The sequence below is a fragment of the Anser cygnoides genome, chromosome 13 (genome assembly GCF_040182565.1).
Source record: "Anser cygnoides isolate HZ-2024a breed goose chromosome 13, Taihu_goose_T2T_genome, whole genome shotgun sequence".
Taxonomy (NCBI): Eukaryota; Metazoa; Chordata; class Aves; order Anseriformes; family Anatidae; genus Anser; species Anser cygnoides.
In genome coordinates this window covers 5,036,552-5,057,540 of record NC_089885.1, presented here as the reverse complement: position 1 = coordinate 5,057,540, position 20,989 = coordinate 5,036,552, and the positions used below count along the sequence as shown (strand labels likewise).

General features: G+C 38.4%; 1 protein-coding gene across 3 annotated transcripts in view; it reads left to right on the top strand.

The window, feature by feature from the left end:
* Window positions 1–19,796, top strand: part of LOC106038570 (ubiquitin carboxyl-terminal hydrolase 12-like) — a 30,941-nt gene extending 11,145 nt beyond the window's left edge. The window contains exons 2-9 of one of the 3 annotated variants that reach the window (XM_048070690.2): window positions 1,799–1,879; window positions 6,013–6,226; window positions 7,181–7,407; window positions 8,558–8,634; window positions 9,516–9,599; window positions 10,242–10,439; window positions 12,364–12,442; window positions 17,469–19,796. In XM_048070690.2, coding sequence (XP_047926647.1) covers window positions 1,799–1,879; window positions 6,013–6,226; window positions 7,181–7,407; window positions 8,558–8,634; window positions 9,516–9,599; window positions 10,242–10,439; window positions 12,364–12,442; window positions 17,469–17,570 — 1,062 coding nt within the window. In that variant the 3' untranslated portion in view covers window positions 17,571–19,796. The other 2 variants (XM_048070689.2, XM_048070688.2) reach the window with 2 other exon arrangements.
* Window positions 19,797–20,989: the final 1,193 nt, after the last annotated feature.

Genomic DNA, 20,989 nt, shown 5'->3' with positions numbered 1-20,989 from the left:
TTGTCTTTAATGGTCTAAATATAGTCTCTACTTGCCAGAGGCTTATATTAGTAGCAGAATGTTAATGGAAATGATTGAAATAGCAATTAAAAACCATTGCTAGCTTCAGGGAAATAGGTGAATTGTGTTTTGCTGGGCTGTAATTTGTGATTATTGAGTGCTTTTTTTAGGAGTTTGAATTTAGGCCTTAATATGGCTCACCTGTGCAGTAGGATCCCTGTTTGCAGAAAGTTTCAGGTGGAGTGATTTGGGTATGCAAAACAGAAGTCAAGAATCCAAAGTGCTTGGATGCTGCACTGGAGGATGGTGACCCCTTAGCTGTACAGATGCAGTGGGAAGCAGCTGAGGGCTGGTGGGCGATCCTCAGGAAGCATCAGAGGCCAGGATGGAGTGGGGTGTGAGGGAAGGCACCAAATCCCCACTGGGAGCTCAGCTGTGAGGTGTTGGTGGAGTAAAAAAAAAAAAAAAAAAAAAGAAAAAGGGGGGGGAATGGGAAGAAATGCATAAACCACTTTGAATTTGAACCAACAAACTTGAAACTTGGATGTTGGTGTGCTTTAGTTCTTGTTCTGTGCAATAATTAAAACCCTATGGATATGTAGTGATATTTTGGGGGCCGCTCTATAATAGTGAGTTCTGTCCTCATTATATCACTGGAGACTCAAGGATATATCCAGAAATACACAGTAAGCTTAAGCTTCCTTAAATTAAAGGTGCCAAAGCACTGCCAAATGGGCTGAGTTTGAGGAATGTCTCATAAAATATAAAATTTTTCTTTCCATTCTTATCTTAATCATGCTCCACCTGTCCATAATACTTTTCAAGAGGGAGAGAAGAGAAAAAAAAAGATAGTATTTCTGATAGGAAGTGTCAGTGAAGGTAAGACTTAAAAAAAAAAAACAAAACAAAAAATAATAAAAAAAAAACTTTATATATGATAGAGACAAATAATCAACAGCCATATTTACCTTCAAAAACTGTAACAGCATTGAAAGATCTAATGAGTACTCAGAAGTATACTCTTTGAATACTCTAAAGTATTCAATGCATGTTGAAATACGTTTAGAACAGAGAATTTGGTGAAAGTACCTGTCTTAGTTACTCAGGCACCTTAAATATGGCTGTAAGGTAACAGCGGAAGTCTTGATGATCACATAGCATCTGATGGATGCAGGTCGAGATTACATAGCAATGATTTAATATTAGCTGTGAAGTTGTATGCAATACATTGGAAGTTAAAATTTATGCAGTTCCCTCCCTCCTGCATCCCCCAATAGATTCCATAAGGAGTTGTCTTTTTGTTCTTTCATGAAGGTGCAGTCCACATCAGACAGACATTTTTTCTTTCATGGAATTTATAGCCTGTATGGTTGCTGTCCTCTAGGTTTGAAAATTCTGTGTGTGTGTTACAAGTTTCTTTATTTTTACAGTACATGCTTGACTAAGTCTAAGTTGGCATTTCTACGCTGTGACTAATCAGAAAACTAAAATGAGAACAACTTTCGTGCTGTTAATTTTCAAATAAAATCAAATGCAAAAAAACCTGTTAGATCAGATGGTGCTCTGCTGTAGTTCTGGCTGATGAAGTAGTATCTTGAAGTGGAAGTGTGGTGCCTTTTATAATAATAAATTAAAGTCATCGTGTTGATTTCATTTTCAAGAACATAGGAAACACCAGCTGCTAATTCTTAATGGAAGTACCTCATTCTTAGCTTCTTTGTTTCTGTGGTGGTAGTATGAATTCTGTTGGATTTTTTGTGAATTTTTTTCTTCTCTCTAACATACTGTTTCTTTGCAGGGCGCCAATGCCTCTGCTTTGGAGAAAGAGATTGGTCCTGAACAGTTCCCTGTGAATGAGCATTACTTTGGCTTGGTCAATGTAAGTGCATGTTTCACGCTTTAAGTGCTGTTTTTTTAATTCACATCATAATTTGGAATTTAACAGGCTTCTGTTAGAACTTTATTTTGAGCCCTTCTGACGTAAAGGGAGACTCTGCGCAGACACCACATCCTGCAATGCCTCGTTGTTAACCAAGATATAAATTTTGTCTTCAAAACAGAAAAATAAATATTTTATTATAAATATTGATAAGTGAGAGTATTTTTCCTACCAGGTACATTTCTAAATATAAGATCTTAGTTCTGAGCTAGAAAGGTCATTAAAGTGTGTATGTTGTTTGTATTCTCTCCATCTAGAGAAGAGAGATTTGATGTTACGCTGATACTGCGGTGTGTGGGATTCCTGGGGTTTTTAAATGTTACTTTTCTAAAACATCCTGCTCATGTGGGATTTGTGGCAGTTCTTCTAAGCAAGTACATAGCTGGATGAATGACATTAACTTGGCCAATAATTTTCTCACATGTAGTAACACTGCTCTTCTATTTTTTGACAGCCTTGTGTAACAATGAGTCCTTCTAAAAAGCTTTATTTCTTCTATCTATCAGCTTGCGTGCATTTGACCTCATTAAGATCTGCTGAACAGGAGGAATTGTCTACCTAAATTAACTGTGGAGAGAACTGGTGTTGATCTTGCCAGTGCTTCTGGAGGAGAAAGGCAGCTGTTGGGCCTTGTGACATCTTTTACAGTGACTGTAGGAAGCTGGTTGATAGAAACAGGTTCTGTGGCATCGTACCTATGGTGTGAAAATACAGCTCCCTAGAACCCCAAGTACACTTCTGTTTGCTGGTCATCTAGGTACATCTCATTGAAAACAGAGATGATCATCTTCAGATGCACAGAGCAAGGTTAGCATAGCTACTAAAGTATTATTTGCTGCAGCTCATCAGAAACTCATTTAATTGCCTTCTGTGTGGGCCTCTGGCAGTTTATGTTCTCAGACACCAAGATATCTAAACACATTGAGTTATACTCCTTAAGTATGGTGTTAATGGCCGTTCCAAAGCTTCTGAGGTTTGCACCATAATGAGAAAATGGAAGGCATCTCCAATCGTAACATAAATAGCAGAGTGATGAGCAGTGTGAAGAGGGAAAACAGCATTCTAAAAATAACTGCAGTTATTATGTCCGCATCCATTCTCTGTTCAGAAGGACAAAATATGACTAATACTGTTGTGCTCCATTTCTTGCAGTCGGTTTCTTAGGAATGATCATTCTCATGCTTGTTGTTTTGGAGAGCTTTTTCCTAAGCTATTTCAAGTTCTTTCATGATGTGAAATTAATTGGAGCACTTCAAGGAGTGCAGTTTCATGACTTCGGTACTAGTAAATATGTAGTTGCACTGCAAATAGAACCAGGTGTTGAAACCATGGACAATGAAGGCTTTCCAAAAAATTGTTTCATAGTTTCCTCTGTGGATCAGGGAGCTGAACCGGCTCGCCTGCAGTCAGACAATTGCTAACACCGCTGCAGAGGGTATGGGGGAAAGCTCCGACACTTCCTTCTGACAGCTGCTACTGAAAGAGATTTTGTGTAATGTTGAACTGAAGTGTGAGAGGGATGGAACATTGTTTTAGTTCTAGAATTTCATCTCATACGTTGTTTTAGTTATAGAATTTCATCTCAGTTTTCATTCTAGAAAGCTTCTTGTCTTAAAATGAGCCTTTGAATTTCCTTTACGCTTTAAATATCAGATGTTTGTAGTTATTTTTCCTTTGTATTTTAGGTCACAGTAGACTCCATACACACAAACTGAGTGTCTGATCTGTGCATAGGACTGTAGGACTAGAAATATTCAGCAGCCTGAATACAGAGAACTGCCATGCCATCTTCTCTTTTGGCTTTCTTTTGAAGATGGATGGCTACAACCTTCTTTTTTTGGGGCAGAATTTCTAGCAAAATTATGGTCGTGGTTGGAACTGACTACAGTGTTCTTCTAAACGCAGACTGATTTAAGTTAAAATTATAACACTGATACGTAATACTGCTTATTTTTGGAGAGCTGTCTCTAATATAGAGAAGAGTAGATCAATAATAGAGTTGTTCAGAAGTTTCCCAAGGCACTGAATTGCTCGAAGTTGGAAGGATTTTGTTCTAGCATTTAAGAAGTCAGAATTTCTGAAAACGTATCATGTGGTTTTTCTGTAATGTACTTGGCATGCTGTAAAATACCTAAAACACCAGCAGGTAAGATTGAATCATAGTCGTAGAGTATCCTGAGTTGGAAGGGACCCACGAAGATCATCGAGTCCAACTCCTGGCTCCACACAGGACCACTCAAAAACCAGACCATGTGTCCAAGAGCGCTGTCCAAATGCTTCTTGAACTCCAGCAGGCTCTGTCCTCTGATTGTAGGAAGAGAAGTGCTTCCATGTTGTTGTGTAAAAGTGGTAGCAAACAAAGCAGGCTGAAACACTATTTAGTAGGAATATTTTATACAAGGAGATTTTTTTAAGCCTGAAGCATGCCATTAAGTGAATTTTTCGCCACATAGCTTTGGCTACTGGAAAGCATCTTGTTCTTATTGTCAGCAATTTTTAAGGCTACTTGGCTAGCATTTGAACTCCTTAACTCTTCCATGTAGTTTGATTCTAACATTTCTTTTACTATATGGGCAGCATCAAAGCAGTACACGTGTAACCAGTTAACTTGATGTTCTTTGATGCTCCTGAAATCTCACTAGCTATGTGTTTGTGAACTTTTTGGACGCAAGGTGCACCATGACCTCCCAGTTTTTTAAAGTGGTTACCTGGTTACCTTCTACTTTCTTCTCTCTCTTTTTCTGGAGTTATTATGGACAAATATATTACTGTTTCCAGATGAGGTATCTAGTCAGGCTTGTGGTAGTTTTCCTGCCTGTTTTGTATTGTATGCAGATTTAGTTAGTGTGATGTTTGTTTGTGTGCTTGATTTAAAGGTCGTTCATATGCATGAGTTGGGTTCCATCCTAATTCATGTTTGTTCAGCTTGTATATTTGTTTTCCTCATGTCAATAACAGTTTTAAATGTTGTTCCATGTTTGCATATGGTATAAATTATTGTTAATGTATGTGTAATGGTGTAGCCTTTTGAGCAGTGTGAATTAAAACTATTAATTTTCTGTTTCACTCAGCAAACTTGCAGTCGTTGTGCTACATTAATTACACAGAATTCTGGTGAACAGTAGTGGCCATACTCTGAGTAGTACATAATAAAATAATAAAAAATGCTTGTTTTGTTTATCTTAATATTTTGCTCTCAATGTTCTTGGGCTGCAGAATCTCACTACCAGAATATTTTGGGACTGGCAAACCAAAAATTGTTTCACTTTTGTGATATGACAGCACTGTAGAATATAATTGCACAATAAATTGCAAAGACACAACTCGAAAAATGCTGTGTTTCTTCTAGATGATATGCTAATATCTCAGTTTGTTTCTCCTTGTTAAGCAATGTGGAACACTGCCTATGGAAGCCATTATCGCTGTCCTCCTTTCTCTAAAATGACACTGCCTTCAGATAGGGCAGATGTAAAACAGCTGCTCTTTGAATTTGCCTGCATCATATACTTTTCATATTTCATTGTAAACAGGAAATACTCTAGACATACCTTGCTAACTATCTCCAAAAAGTAATCTGTGTATGCGACACAGGCAAATCAGAAATATGAATTCACGCGCTGAGCTCTCATTGCTGTAACGCAGTCAAGATGCAGGGATGCCGTCTCTTCCTTTTGGTATTTACTCTGTGCTGCTCTACCATTGGCATCTCTCGAGATGGGTAATGCCAGGATCTTCCCTACCAGGATTAATAATATGGTGTCTCCAGAAGGTCTGATTTTTATGATGAGCCCTCAATTGGCTTTTTTCATCAGTGCCTTCCTGCTTTTTTTTTTTTTGGTGCCCAATATCTCTGTGACTGTTTTCTTCATTTTACTGCTACTTCCAGTTGTGATGATGTATGGATGAGTCTTTCAGAACGTGCCTACTAGTAGCTCCCCAGTAAATGACCTCTGGCAGGCAACTTGTCCATTTTCAGTATGTGACCTTCTTTATGAGTAACCTCTCTTCATTTATTACTTTTTAGCAGACCTAACACGAAAATGTTTGTTTTCCTTTTGTTCTGTTTTAACCAGTTCGGCAATACCTGCTACTGCAACTCAGTCTTACAGGCACTTTATTTTTGTCGTCCATTTCGGGAAAAAGTTTTGGCATACAAAGTGCAGCCTCGAAAGAAGGAAAGCCTCCTGACATGCCTTTCTGATCTCTTCAACAGTATTGCTACGCAAAAGAAGAAGGTGGGAGTCATCCCACCCAAGAAATTTATTTCCCGATTGAGGAAAGAAAATGGTAAATGAATAAATGAATTCTTTAAGTAGATTAAAGCATTGAATACCTAAGCATATAAAAATGGAACAGTTTTCTTTTTAAGTGAGTCCAAATTGTCAGGTTGTGGCAGATTTCTGGAATACTTTTGAACTCCAGTTTGTGGTATGAATTTTGCCACCTCTGTAGCATAAGAAGAGATTATATCAGAATTAACTGTGCTGTGTCATAAGAGGATTATCTGGATATCTTTGTTTCTGTGCTTGCTCAGACCAAGTACAGAGAGCTTACACGAGTCTCAGTACTCCAGTTACTCCCTGTTGGCACTGTGTTCTGTAGAAGTCTGTTGCAAGTCATCACACTTCAGGTCACTGCTAGAATTTGTCATGACTAAACAGACCTTACGGAGTCGGTCAAAGTTAAGATCTGTAGGGAGCCTTAACCACCCTTATCCTGCTTTCTTACATTTGTGGTACGATAAACTTTTTATGATGAGAACTGGTGGTTATTTCCCAGGGCTGGTTTGTGAGGAGAGGTTCTGTATGTTGATTTATCCTCTCTGCTTGAACTTGAAAAGATAAGCTTACTAGTAGGGGATTTTTTGCCCCTTGATGCTGGACTTAATGAGCTAATGGCCCAAGGCGATCCATCTGAGTTTCTTTATTCCTTTTCTTCCCCAAAGGAAAGCAAAACAACAACAGTTGTTGTTCTTCAGTTCTAGGAAATGCTCAAACTAAATTTCTTTCATGTTACTTTTCAGATTCTGATCTGTTTCATGCAACCAGAGGAATAGGTGAGGGTAACCTAACATCCTCTGCTAGAACAACAAAGCCCAATTCTTTAAAGACTCCTTACAGTGTAACCCCAAATAATTTGTGGGGTCATGTAGTAGAGTACTTACTGATTCCTGAAAGTGTAGTAGCTTGATATTATGTACTATCTGTATTTTTTCATTTTTCATTGTCTCTTCCTTTCCAGAATTGTTTGATAATTATATGCAGCAGGATGCACATGAATTCCTGAACTACCTACTTAACACTATTGCTGACTTACTGCAAGAAGAGAAAAAGCAGGAGAAGCAGAATGGCAAGCTCCAGAATGGCAGCATTGAGAGTGAAGAAGGGGAAAAGACTGATCTGACGTGGGTCCATGAAATCTTCCAAGGAACACTAACCAATGAAACCAGATGTCTTAACTGTGAGGCTGTACGTTTAAAACAAAACAAAATCTCTTAGATTTTTCACAGGTTCTGGATCAATTTCCCTAATACTAAGCACACTTTTTCATTTATTAGGATAGATGAAATTGCACTCTCTCTATTAAAATATGGAGCATAGCCTATTTTATGACTGTATCACCTCTATGTTCAAACCAATACTCATTAAGGTATGTTTCTCAGAAAAAGCATAGTGTTTTTTCTATTATTCCTCCCTGTTTTCATCAAGGCAGTCTGCACCTGGCTGATATGAGCTGCCTTTTTGTCTTCGTGTTATTTCTTGTGTCAGTGATTGATAGTTTATGTTTCTTCATGAGAGTTGCTCACTATTTATTTAACTCTGGGATTAACTGAATTTAATGGTTCTTGAACTGAGAGTCTGTGCTTTGTGATGCCGGTCCATAGCCACTCTATTTGAGAGCAAAAGAAGTGTCAAAGTCTAGAGTTAGAAGAACCACGCTACCTTCAGACCAGGAATTTGTAGTTAGCGATGTGCCATGTCTGATTTAATATTTCTAAAAAATGAAAATCCAGATGGGGAGAGAGAAAGAGAGAAGCAATTACAAGTGAAATGAGTGCTCTTGGCATTTTAAATCTAAAATTATGGCTGTGTGGTGAATAGAAGCTCTAAAAATGGAATTAATAAGATTCTGTCTCAAAAATTTAGAAGCTAAATGTGACTGCTCCACAAATGGAAGGATGGTTTTCCTAACTGCTAAGCCATCCCGGGATTTAACTGAAAATCTAGCTGACTGTTTCTGCATTTCCTATCAGTAGTTGCTGTTATACTCAGAAATGCAGCAAAAAACTGTATGTGGTCTACAGAGCAGAGTGGGATACAGATAAAGCTTCTCCAGCTCTGAGTGGTTAAAAACTTGGTTTTGCCAGTGAAGTAAGCAAACATGTCTTGAAAGCTCAAGGCTTTTTAAAAAAATATCCCCTTTGGATTATAACTGCATATCAGATTTTCTTCAGTTTTAATTTACTTCAAGAAAGAACCTCTGTGTGTGTGTGTATGTATTTTTTTCAAATCAAAGTAGTCTGTTTGCATTGAGAACATTGTACCCTTCCAGAAATAGTTAAAAGAAATCTGCAAGATTATAAACTGTTATGAAATATTTTTTCTTATTTTTTTCAAGGTTAGTAGCAAAGATGAGGACTTTCTGGATCTGTCGGTTGATGTGGAACAAAATACGTCAATTACACACTGTCTAAGGTAAATGAAAATAGTTGTGAATGGGAAAAAATAACCTGCCCTTGGTTAGAGGGAAGAGCCTTGTTTATTCTTATGTGCCACAGTTGAAGGCTTTGAGCTTATGGTAAAATATGTTCTGTTCAGAGTGCTGTTCATTTCATCTCCACTGGCGTTGCTGCTCATTTCTTAGTGTTTTTTAGTAATCAGTGAGTGTGGTGATTTCTTGCTGGTGTGGAAGATTGGGTTTCACTTTCTTTAATGGGGTTTTTAATTTGTTACATAACATAGTTGGGTTTTATGAAACTAAACATGTATGGATTCATAATATATTCCTGTTTAATATTTTTAGTGCATTGCAGTTGCCTGGTCCTGCTGTTTGAGGCAGGTGTTCTTGTTGCTGATAGAAGTTTGGTCCACGTAGCTGACTGCCAAATCCGAGGCTTATCAGCTGCTAGGATACTACAAGTTGTGTATAGCAGCTAGCTTTTTAAAAGCTGATAACGGATGTATAATTGCTAGGAGCCGAAAGATAATCCACTTTCCCTAGTCAGTGGCTAATGGCCAGAGTTTGACGTTTAATGCCTGCCACATGGAGTGTCTGTCTCTGGAAAGAAAACATGATTACCTTGTTGCTGCGTGCTATCTATCTCGTTTGACTCCTACCTGGAAAGTATGCAGTTAGTACCTGGTGGTATCGTTTCCAGATTTTGCTAGCTGAGCATTGATATTACAGCCCAAGATTGGGACAAATAGGCCTAAAATGTTTGGGAGATAAAAGTGATGAGAATAAGAATTTTATCTTGTGTGTGCTTTTTTTCATCATTATTAGCAGTAACTTTTAGCTGGTGGTCTGACTGAATATCCCTATCTATCTGACTTTTCTTTCATTTTCATTTCCACAGAGGGTTTAGTAATACTGAAACTCTATGCAGTGAATATAAATACTATTGTGAGCAGTGCCGCAGTAAACAGGAAGCACAGAAAAGGTAAGGTTAAAATACTCAGGCTAATAGATGTTCTTTTAAAGCAGGCAGCTGTTAGAAAATGCACCTTGTGAAATCAGTAAAAAGAAAATGCAGGATTGTTTTGATCTGTGTTTGGTGGGGAAAGGAGCAAGGAAAAGTGGGGAGACCAGGTAACTTTGTGGCAACCTTATCTGAGAGAAATGAGATTAATTTTGTATTCCTCCCAGAAGAGCTTATATCTGGTGTTTCCAGACATTTGTGTTTTCCCCAGTTAGCATTAATCACCTCAAAGCCACCCATCTGCTTTCATTATGAATACTGTGTGCAAAAATCTTATTTCTCACCTCGAACTTGGTAGCAGCTGGAACACCTGGACAGATTTATTCCATCCCTTTCTTTCCATTGATATGATGAAAAATTGATGTTTTCAGCTCAAACAGTTGTCCTACATTCAGATGTCAGTTGTGTAGTTAATCTTTCAGAGGAAATGATGCCCATTCTCACCAGAATACATACGGGAAAGGCAGCCTTTAAAAAAACCCTTCATCAAAATTTTAGACGTGTTTAAGAGACTTCTCCGTATTAAGGCTATTTTTGGACAAAGCTTTGTTTTTAGGTGATCTGCTAAAACCTTTTTCTTTGTTTAACCCAATTTTGTTTCAGAATGAGAGTGAAAAAGTTGCCCATGATTCTAGCTCTGCACTTAAAAAGGTTCAAATACATGGACCAGCTGCATCGATACACCAAACTTTCCTACCGTGTAGTCTTTCCCTTGGAGCTCCGGCTCTTTAACACTTCAGGAGATGCTACAAATCCTGACAGAATGTATGACCTTGTGGCTGTAGTTGTTCACTGTGGCAGGTATGTCTTTGTGCTTTCTGGACTTCAAATGCATCCTCTTGAAATTTAAAACGAGTCTGTCATCCATATGCCATTTTATAATAGCACACTGGTTGGCAATATGGGAGCATGCCAAGCTAGTTTTCCAGAAATATTTAAAAAAAAAAAAAAGATGATTTGTGGGTCTTTTTCACTTTTTAACTGTTTTAAATTTTGCTTTCAGACTACACAGTCTAAGGCTTGCTTGTTTATGAGCCCTCAAATATGCTGGCAAAGCAGAAGAGTTGTTTCTTTGAGGTTTAGCAGAGTAAGAGCAGTCTTCCAAAACAACAAACAAAAACCCACCGGCTTTCCAGGGAAGCCAAAGTGAAATAAGAACAAATATTGGAAAAGGCTTTTAAAAATAATAGTAGTTTATAGATCCTTTGTTGCTTCTGGTTAAACCATTGAAGGTTTGTTTTTTTAGAAGCTGGTGCCACCACGTGGAATCAGCTATGTACTGCTGTTTTTTTTTTTTTAATTTACACTTTATAAAATTTCTATTGTATTTCTTAATTCTGTTTTTAATAGCAAGGAGGAAAAAAATAAGCACACAGGAAAAAAAAGCAGTTGTGGAAGTGAATAAATATGATTGCCTTCTAGAAGTGCGAGTTTTAAAGTAATAAGTACTACAGCACACAGAAATGGTGGAAACATCTTTGTGAGGAGCAGGACAGTAGTCAACACGTCAATACTGTATAGATTTAGTATAAACACTATATAATTCTAGGTGATTTTTATTGTGGTACAATTGTGCTATTCCCGTTTTTATCATTTTAAGATCCCATCCTATGTCATCTTCTGTAGGCGTTAATTTGCTATACCTATAGCTGCATTTATCAATAGCCGTTTCTTTATATTGTTAAAACATCATTTAGATGGACTAAATGGCTTTGCTTTCTTTTCTCAAGCCTGTTGCCTTACATAGGGCTTTTAGGGGCCCGCCGATGACTTTTCTGGTTGTAATTCTCACTAGAAGCTTACCAAAGAGTTAAGACAGACTTCATTTTCTAAATAGTTGAGCTTTCAGAATTTGCCTTAAATATTTTGCCTTCATAGTTTTTTTTCATTGAGTCATTATAAGCAGAAGTTTCATTCTGTGACAGGTATAGTGTTTAAGTATATCAGTAATTCTGGAAGGACTAGAGAATTACTTTCTTTTGGCTAAAGCCCCAAACACTCCTTGTGTTACGTAGATCCTAAACAAAAAGTTAAGATGGGGGAAAAAAATACGTTTTTTTTCACTGTGCCCCTGAATTGTTCCCTGAGAATTTGAGGTTAAATTGATAGTTTGTATTTTCCCACCCATACAGTTTCCTATTCCAAGCTGGCAACTTTTCAGGACAGTCCCTGCCTTTACTCTGTAGATCCTTCTCTCTTTAAGTCATTTTGTTGTTCCTTCCCTTCAAGGTAAACATTCAGGACAGGGGAGAGAATCAGACTGGAAAACTGGGACAGCAGTTGCAGAAAGCCCATCTGCAGTCAGCGATAGACTAAACCACATTAAATTTAAAAAATAAAAAAGTACAAATTAAGTATTTCAGATGAGTGCTTAATAAAATTTTTAACAGTGTTCACAATACTCAGTGATGATTGTGACAAAACAGTGATTGAAGTGACTGGCTTTTAATTTCAGTTTTGAAATATATGAGTGATTACCTAAAATGTTTATGGAATAGTGTATTTTGAATATACTGAATTTGGCAGGTAGCAAAGATAGAAATTTTAATTCAAGCAATTTAGTAAAGTCCAAGAATGTCAACAGTGTTATTAGGTAGTATTAGACAACATTAAAAGCTGGGAAATCTAATTCTGCCAGTAATAGCTAGAGTCACGTGGGAGAGCAGCAGCCCTGCCTTTGAAGGCACAGGAGTAATAAATCTTCAATCTTTTTTTCCCCTGGCAGTGGTCCAAATCGTGGACATTATATCACCATTGTGAAGAGCCATGGCTTTTGGTTGCTGTTTGATGATGACATTGTAGAGGTAGGTGTGCTTTTACAGAGTGAAAACACTGCTGTGTAGGCAGCATCACACTCCAGCTTTGTGAAGGGTTTATTTTTATGTCTCGGATTAGCTCTTGCACCTGTGAAACGATTTCTAAAACCCATGCACAGAAGAATTCTGGGTATTTCAGAAGTAAACTTTATCACTTAACCACTTCTACAAAGATGATGCATGTACAGAGAAGGGCAAACCAATGCAATGGCTGTGTTGACAGCTAAGATGTAGGGTGGTATACAGCTGTTCAGGCTCAAATACTGCAGTGGTCTTGATAAAAATCTGAAATGCTCATATTTTAGACCACCTTCTGGGCTCCTTTTTGTTGCTAACTTGTTTTCTGATAGTTGTATTTCATTGCTGCATTTAAGAACTTCTTATTTTTTTTCTGTAAACATTTTTTCCCCAACAAATTCAAGTATAGAAAGTCTGTACAATAAATAAAAAATCTTTGGAGACTGTACTAAGGTCCTGAGGATATACAGGGGTGTTTGGGCTACTGGTGATAATGTTTAAATAGTCAGTTCAAGCAAATTTTCCTTATTTTTTAACATACCCTTAAATCTAATATCCAAAATATGTTCATCCGTATATCTCACATAGTATCAACCAAATATCAAGTTGTAGAACAAATACTACAGTAGAACTGCTTTTTGTAAAGACAAAAGTGTACTTTTTGCTTCTGAGATCTCACAGTCAAGGTTAAGGTTAGACGCTACGTGTCTAAACAGGTACAGCAAAACCCTGGTTTGTGTTGAGATGATGATGTAGTAAGCTCTCCCTTTTTTATTCTTCAGGCAGCTTTGAGCATCAGGCGTGACTTCCTGGTGATTTGAATAACTTCTCTGGCTATGAACAGTTCTTTCCCACATTATTGTATTTTGTGGGGTTTCTTCTGTCGTGGCAGTGGTACATAATTATGTCACCTCGTTTTGAAAATAATGCTCAATTTAATATTTTTAAATGCAAATATTCACTGTCATTTTCATCTAGGAGATAAACTTGGCATTTAAAAAGTAATGTAAAATAACTATCTTGTTATTCCATATTTGTTTTGAATGAGTCACATCTATGTTGTATCCTAACTTTCAGGTTAAATCAGAATTTATATAATCCACAAATATCGTTGGCACTTTTATAGCTGTGCCAAACAGAGCTTTTAAACGTGTGTTGTCTGTTACTGGATAGTAAGTTCAAGGAGCTGTCACAAGGTAGAAGGTAGTTCCTCTCTCCTGAATAGATACGCTTTTTTTAAAGTTGGTTTTCTAACTTAGATCATGGCTTTTTAAATTTCATCTTCTTTAAGAGTTCATTTTAAAAGCTGTAAAAATAAAGCTCTTTCAGATGAAACTTCTGCTTTTTGTGGTTTTCATGGTTCTGTGAGTTTTCAGAGTTTTGAATAGGATTAGGAGTGCGGCCCTGTGCTGTAGCTCTCCCCCTGCCCCAGCTGCAGATCTGGGACTTTTAAGATTCCTTTTCCTGCTCAAAAGCTGTCTGTTTGCAGGTGTTGTTTTCTGTGAAACTGAGGCTTTGTTTTTCCTGCCCACGGAGGGCACAAAAACTTGCACAAGAGTTTTACGTACAAGCCACCTGAGGTCTTTGACCCTTTCCAATCAAGTGTTGCTCCTTGGGCCGCTCTGAAGCATGTAGCATGGGCATTCTTGCTGGTTTTGTCTCAAGGGCTCTTACTGTCCTGCTCCTGCCTCCTAAAAACATGATAAAGGAGAAGCTTAACTCTCAGCTCCCTCTACGTACGAAACACCACCCTTTCCCTTTCCTCAGCCTTCCAGAAGTCACCTGGATTTCTGGAGATTCAGTGATCAAGAAGAACAGGGTAGTGCAGACTGCCTTTCCTTTGCTGTTGCTACAGGCTTCTGGAAGAAGTAGCTGCAGTTTTGCTCATCTGTTCTTGCTCTCCCCAATTAGTCATCAGCTCCTGAGAATTAGTTCCTTTCTGGGGCTGTAGGCTATTCACTGAAAAAACGAAGTAAAGCTGAAACGACTTTTGTCAGCTCCATCTGCTGCCTTAAAGGGATTTAACTATCTACTCTGAGCTTAACCAAGTACTATTTTCAAGCTGCTTGTGATTGTTCTTACAGTGCCACTGCAGGAAATACATTGTTCTGTATGGCACTTCAGAGGTTGGCCTCAAAAACTGAGTGGCAAAAAAGAAGAGAAGCCCCTAACCCTGGAATCTCCCAAAACATGAATTCTGGAGGAGTTTCTGTATTTAGGGCTCGCCACAGGAGCCTCCTACTCTTCAGAGACTCTCGGAATATGAAAGCAGTTTTCTTTTAAGCTTTGGAGACATCTCATTTTGAGTGAGAACTGGCTACGTAGCCAAATGGGTATTAGTCAGCAGGCGTCAGAAGATGGGGCCAAGGTCCTCATACCCATATACAAATATTGCAGCTAAAAGAGAATGCAGGAGAAAGTTTTTTCCCCTTTAATACGGTTTAAAAGATTTGTTGTGTGTTTGATAAGTGATATGAATTAATAGCTCTGAAGTATCAATAGGAAGTAGCTTATTCTTATTACCCACTAAATGTCATAAGCAGTGAAGGCATGTTTATCTGTTTGGGTTTGCTTGGGAGGCCAACTTCCAATTAAATTGGAGATAAATGATAAGCAAACATACTACAGCATATGTGAAAAGGAATTGCATCAAATCCAGGAGGTAAGTCAGTCCAAATGGGATACTTTGCCAAGGAAAAATAATTGAGAAACCTGAGTAAATGATCTCTGGCGGGTTTGGCACTGCGTCATTAGAGAACTAACTGATACATCATGGTGATCTGTACCTGAAACAGAGGGAGAAGTAAGTGTCCATTCCTGGAGTTCTCCATATCCAGAACAGGGCAAGAATGATTGCATGTCTTCTCTTAAATATCTGTTCACAGACTTGCAGGAGTCAGTTGAATGCTGTAGATGGTGAGTAAGGAAGATGCGGTTTGGGGAACCAGAAATGATCAAAAGATATTTAAGCTCAGTTGACAGGAAAAAAACATCTTAAAGCCAAGTGAAGCTACAGAATCCTAAAAGTAGTTGTGAAACCATCAACCAGTTGTTGCTCTAAAGCTGCAACCGGGTAAAACTTTGCTGTCCACAACATACACAGACAGCTAGGATAGGAAGAATAAAGTCTATATAATCCTTTTTCATTTCTACTTTGTTTTCTGTGGATAGTGGAATCTAAAAAGGAAGCTGTTTTTGCCGTGATAAAACTAAAAATATCTGTAGGATGAATTAATCTATGTAAAACATTTGAATTGCATTCAGAATGAGTAGTAGTGGAAATAGACTTGATTGCACGGCAAACTAGTTGGCACTTAAAATAAAATGTTTGAGTTGTCAGCTAAATATATTAAAAGGACTAGAAAATGTTCTTTTGCTATTTTTCTATTAAAACATGTATCTAACAATTTGAAGTAGACATTATTTCAGTGAACTGTGTGAAAAGGCAAATGCCATTAGTGTAGGATTTCAGCTTCTGTGAAGTCCAGAAATGGAGAGGGGAGAGAGAGAGAACCAAAATATGTTTTAATCTCTCTCCCCCTTCCCCAGATTTTAACAGTAAATGTTTAACAAGACTATTCAAGGGAATATTTTCCGCTGCCTGATCTTGCGGTCACTGTATCTTCTGGAAACTTAAGACGTTTTTCTTGCATTCAGTGCTTCAAATAGGCTGGGAAAAGGGTGGCCTGAGCTTGTGGGTTGTTTGGCAGCGCCACTTAGAGAAAGCAATGCTTTTGTGCTTGCTGGTGATGCTGAAGTCTGTTCGGTGAGCAACCATTTAGCACACTGCCAAATGGATTCTGTAGCCAAGGAGGCTCCTTGATGCAGTCATTGCGTGGTCCCTTTCTCTTAAAATGTTAGCACAGCTTGGTCTCTGCTACTCTCCCTTTCAAGATTAAAGCAGACATGTTCAACCCAGAGACTCGTATTCTATATGCTTCTTTGCTTCCTCAGTTCTAGTCCTTGGGAAATAAAATTTAAAAAAAAAGCTTTTTTTTTTTTTTTTTTTTACTTTAGACCACTCTCCCCTTGGTCTTCCTCAACAAGTTCAGGCTACATCAGCCTCTCATCTTTGAATCCAAAGTCCTAAAGGTCTTTTAAAATACTAAAACAAGTGTGGAGTGCTGAGCAGCACAGGCCACTGGGGGTGTTTTGTTTCAGCACTTCAATCTCTGCACTTGTTCTCCACTGACTGCAGGATCCAAGTCAGTGATGTGAAGCCAGTCGTTCTCAGGAGCTGAATCAGGATGGTAGAACTTGCATCTTTAAAAGCCCTTTAAAATGCCCTCCAGACATTTAAAGTATTTCACAACTCTAAGTATAAGCAAGCCATTTAATTCTATTAATATGGCAAATAAGTTATTTCTCTTAAAGCACGAATCTTATGATAACATTCCAGCAGGCTTTGTACCAGGAAATCTGAAGGAAGAAAAGCTCTCATAAGACCAGAGGATTACAGTCGGGTGTGATCCACAGATTTCATGGTATAGTTAACCAGTGGCGCTTGCAGGACTTCTGTATGTAAGAGGGTCACAAGAACGTGAAATGTTAAATCTGCACAAGGAGGGCCTTATGTACTCCCAACTATACAAAATCTTTCTTTGCAAATCATTGACTGCTTTTTTTCACTTACATTACAGACCTATGGTCAGGAAAGGTAACTCCAATCTGAATGAAAAGGCAAATAAAAATGTTGTGTAACATTTTAAGAATGATTTTGTTAATTCCCCCCTTTTACAATCCAGCTTAAGAGTGCACCACTTCAGAGAGGAATTATTTTATGTTGGTTCACTTATTTGCAGTAGTGAATAAGTTAATAAGTGGAGAAAATATTTTGGTGTATTTTGTTGTTTTCAATGATATTTAAGTATCATTGTACTAACACTGTGTGGCTTTCCAGCATCACCCCTGAGAGCTGGAAAATAACACTTCGTTTGTGAAAAGGATTCTTAAAGCAGTGTTTGACTGAGACTAATTTCTGCCTGTTAATTTTCAGAAAATCGATGCCCAGGCCATTGAAGAGTTCTATGGGTTAACATCAGACATTTCCAAAAACTCAGAATCTGGATATATCCTCTTCTACCAGTCAAGAGACTAAGACAAAAGATATGTATGTATAAATAAAAGAAAAAGGGATCAAGATATGTCCAAGTGGAACATATTTGTGACAGCAGAAGCAGTTACTCGTTGTTGCTGTAGGACCAGGACAGATCCAGCAGGGCGAATAAAGGTTTCTCTCTGCCATTTCTTGGAGGATTAGTGCTGACTGCCGTAACAAGAAGAGCTTTTGCTCCAGTTTTCTTTCTGGGCTTTTTTAACGTGCTATCTTCCAAAATCTGCGTTACCTCTACTTGAAACCTGGCTGCTTATTTGTTCATGAACTGAAGAAGAGTTTTAAAAGTAGCATTGTAGAATTTTTACCATTTAATGTTGGCCTGAGGCTATACCTTGGTTTCTATCGTCGTTTTTCTGTATTTTAGCAGAATGATTTCAATATTCAGTGTCAGCTGAAGGCATATTTTAGGATATGAACAGCAGCTGGTTGCTGGATATTTTTGGTGACTCAGACTTGAGAAGCAGCACAAAGCTAAGACATATTGGAAATGTCAAGTCTGTAATTTTTTTTAAAAACAGACAAAAAAACCTCTGACTGCAGCATTGTAAATTCCCCATTATGCATTACCTTGGTTTTAGATAACACTAACAGCACTGCTTCTTTCTGCATTTTTAGTTTTACTGTTCTGTTTCTTCTTCAGAAGGTATAGGGCTATCCACACTCAGCCTAATGTTCGTTTTTGCTTTGAAGCAGAAGTTCTAACTCAAAGCCTCATTGCTGCACATCTAAGGGGAGCAAAAAAGCAGCTATGTGTTGAAGAATGTCTGGCAACCAGTTGCTGTAGAAAGTTTAAAGTTACAGCATTTCTTGGAGCTATTGCATAAACCAAAAGTGCCCTCTTTCTGAAACAGGATCTGTTCAACATTTCATTTAATACGTAGTAAACTGATGCAACTAGCATTTTGAATCTATGCTAATACACAGAAACAGCACTAATTGTGAAGGCTTAACCAAGGGAAGCATTATTTACCAAACTAATCCAGTTGTTCTTCACAATAATGATCATGTAAGAAGGAAAACCAGCCAACCAGCCCAGACATGGCCTTGCTATGTGTTCCTCATCGTCTGTTGGTAACATTTGCACCAATCTGGGAATCATAACCCCCTTAAAAATGCTTCTGATTGTTTTACCTCTATAGGCCTTGCTTAACAGGGGAAATTGTTAGTCTTTTGAAGACTGAAATTAAGTAATTATCCGTTACGTGTGTATATATTATAATCTCAAGGATAACTAGAAAGAAAAGACTATGGGAGTTTGTAAGAAATCTCTGAAAATCATATGTAATTTTCTTTTTGAAAAGTCCTGTTACTGTGCCAAAGCTTGTCGCAGCTGGCTCTAAACTACCAGTGGAAATTAATATTTTCCTTCCTTCATCTTGTTAGATAACACCAGAGCTGTCCTCTTTGTGTCTGTTTCCAGTATGGCCGTTCATGGTGTATACCGGTGGTTGTTGTTCCTGAGGACGTTTAACTTATGCAATTCCATGGCTTGTACAGGATAGAAGAGATTTTACCAAAATATTGTCCTCAGGAAAACAGCATTTCGCAAACATTTTCTTGTGGTGGCTGTACGTATTTGTTTCTCCTTACCATGACCAGAAGCATAATGTTAGCAATTAACTTCTCTTCAAAATGCGAATCAGTCATTGCCGTTGGATTCCAGCTTAGTACAGTACTTAGTACTCTTTGCACATCTCCTTCTCCAGAAAATAAAAAGTATGGACATTTTTAAATTATTTTTTATTATACAGAGTACTGTCATTTTAAGAGACATTGAATAACAGCAAGCATCCTTGTCATCTTGTTCCTGTTGTGTGAAAACTGTTCCTGGCTACGAGTCTTCTCCCCTTGTTCCCATTACAAGCCGTGAGTCCTCTCCTGGTGGCGCTAGCAGAAGCCGGTCATCAGAAAGTCTTGCAAAAAATAAAAAGAGCACTGAGTTAAAAAATAATCTAAACAGTAAATACAAAAATTAATGTAGTACACTAGACATGTATTTTGTGTATCTGGTGATACATTTTTACAAATATCTGATTGAGAGAGAATATTGAAAGATATATACTATAGATTAAAAACTGTTAAAAGTGCACTTTTGCTACAGATTTATAAGGAAACTAAAAGGTATTAAGTTGGAAGAGAATGGTGTGATGTTACTTCTGTATAATAAATGACCCCACCTGTCTCCAATAAAGGTCACGTATGATCAAACACACATGGCACAAGTGTTTTTCCTTTAATTGCAATCCAAGGCAGAAGCAAAGGTAATTGCTTAGTCACTCTCTCCTTAGCTTCTCTGTGTTGGCTGGCTGAGTTGATCCTGACCACTGTATTTTCGTGCATATAACCTGTGCGGGAGCAGCTTAAACTAAAGAGAACTGAATAATTCATTGTAGATTACAGGCAGTGTGCTGGTAAATGAAGGAGCCTCTACCCAGAGCCTTTTCTCCTGACACCAACCCCATCGCTGCTATTCCCTAATCTGTTCCGCAGCCCCTGCAGGAGCTCCATCGTCACTTTTCCCTCTGATTTCTTTCCATTCTCCCTCCTTTACCCCTTGCTGTCGGACTCCGTAAGACTTTGTTGCAGATGTTATCTGACTGATCTGGAACAGAGACATTTGAAAGGCAAAAATAGTACTATATGCTTGGAGCCTTTCAGGTTCATCGTGGGACAGGTCTGTTTCTGTGTCATCCGCTTCTGCACAGGAAAAACTCGATTCAGGGCTGCTCCTGTGTGCAGGAATTCACGGGCCTAAGTCAGAATGCAGTAGAAGCAAATGAGGTTCCAAAGTGACAGCTGCTCTGTAAAAGCACGTTTTAAATTCAAAATACTGTCTGGTCCGTGTCCTGCTGGGCCACGCGTTAGTAATAAATAAATAGAGCTAATTTTTACTCTGGGGTATATGACCTTGACTTCGAGTGACTTTAGGAGCATTTCCCAGAATTAGCCTAGAGGCTGACCAACCGCACTCAGCAGATCTGCTAGCAAGGTGCGTTTAGCTCTGAGCACCAAGGCAGGATTGATACTAGGATTTGGGCGCTGCTTTTGTCTCGCTTTTCCCCAATGGGTGGTTGCATCTGTACTGACCCTCAGGGCTTCCTCCAGAGCATCGTGCTGGGGTGGGGGTGAAGCCGACCCCGTGCCCCTCACCTTGTTTGTGGGCTGGTGTTTGTGCTCAGCGTGCTCCAGTTACCAGCAGGAGTTTTTAAAGTCACCGTGCCAGCTCAGTTTAGGATACATTTAAAACAAATCGCATGTGATTGGTGCAAGAAAGAAAATAGACTAACACAGGCCCCTGAGACAAATAAAACCTTCCCATTGTAGTCCTCAGTGTTCATCAAAAGGAAGCGGTCCCCTGAAACACAATTAATTTGCAGCATGTAAAGCCCTGCTGTCGTTGC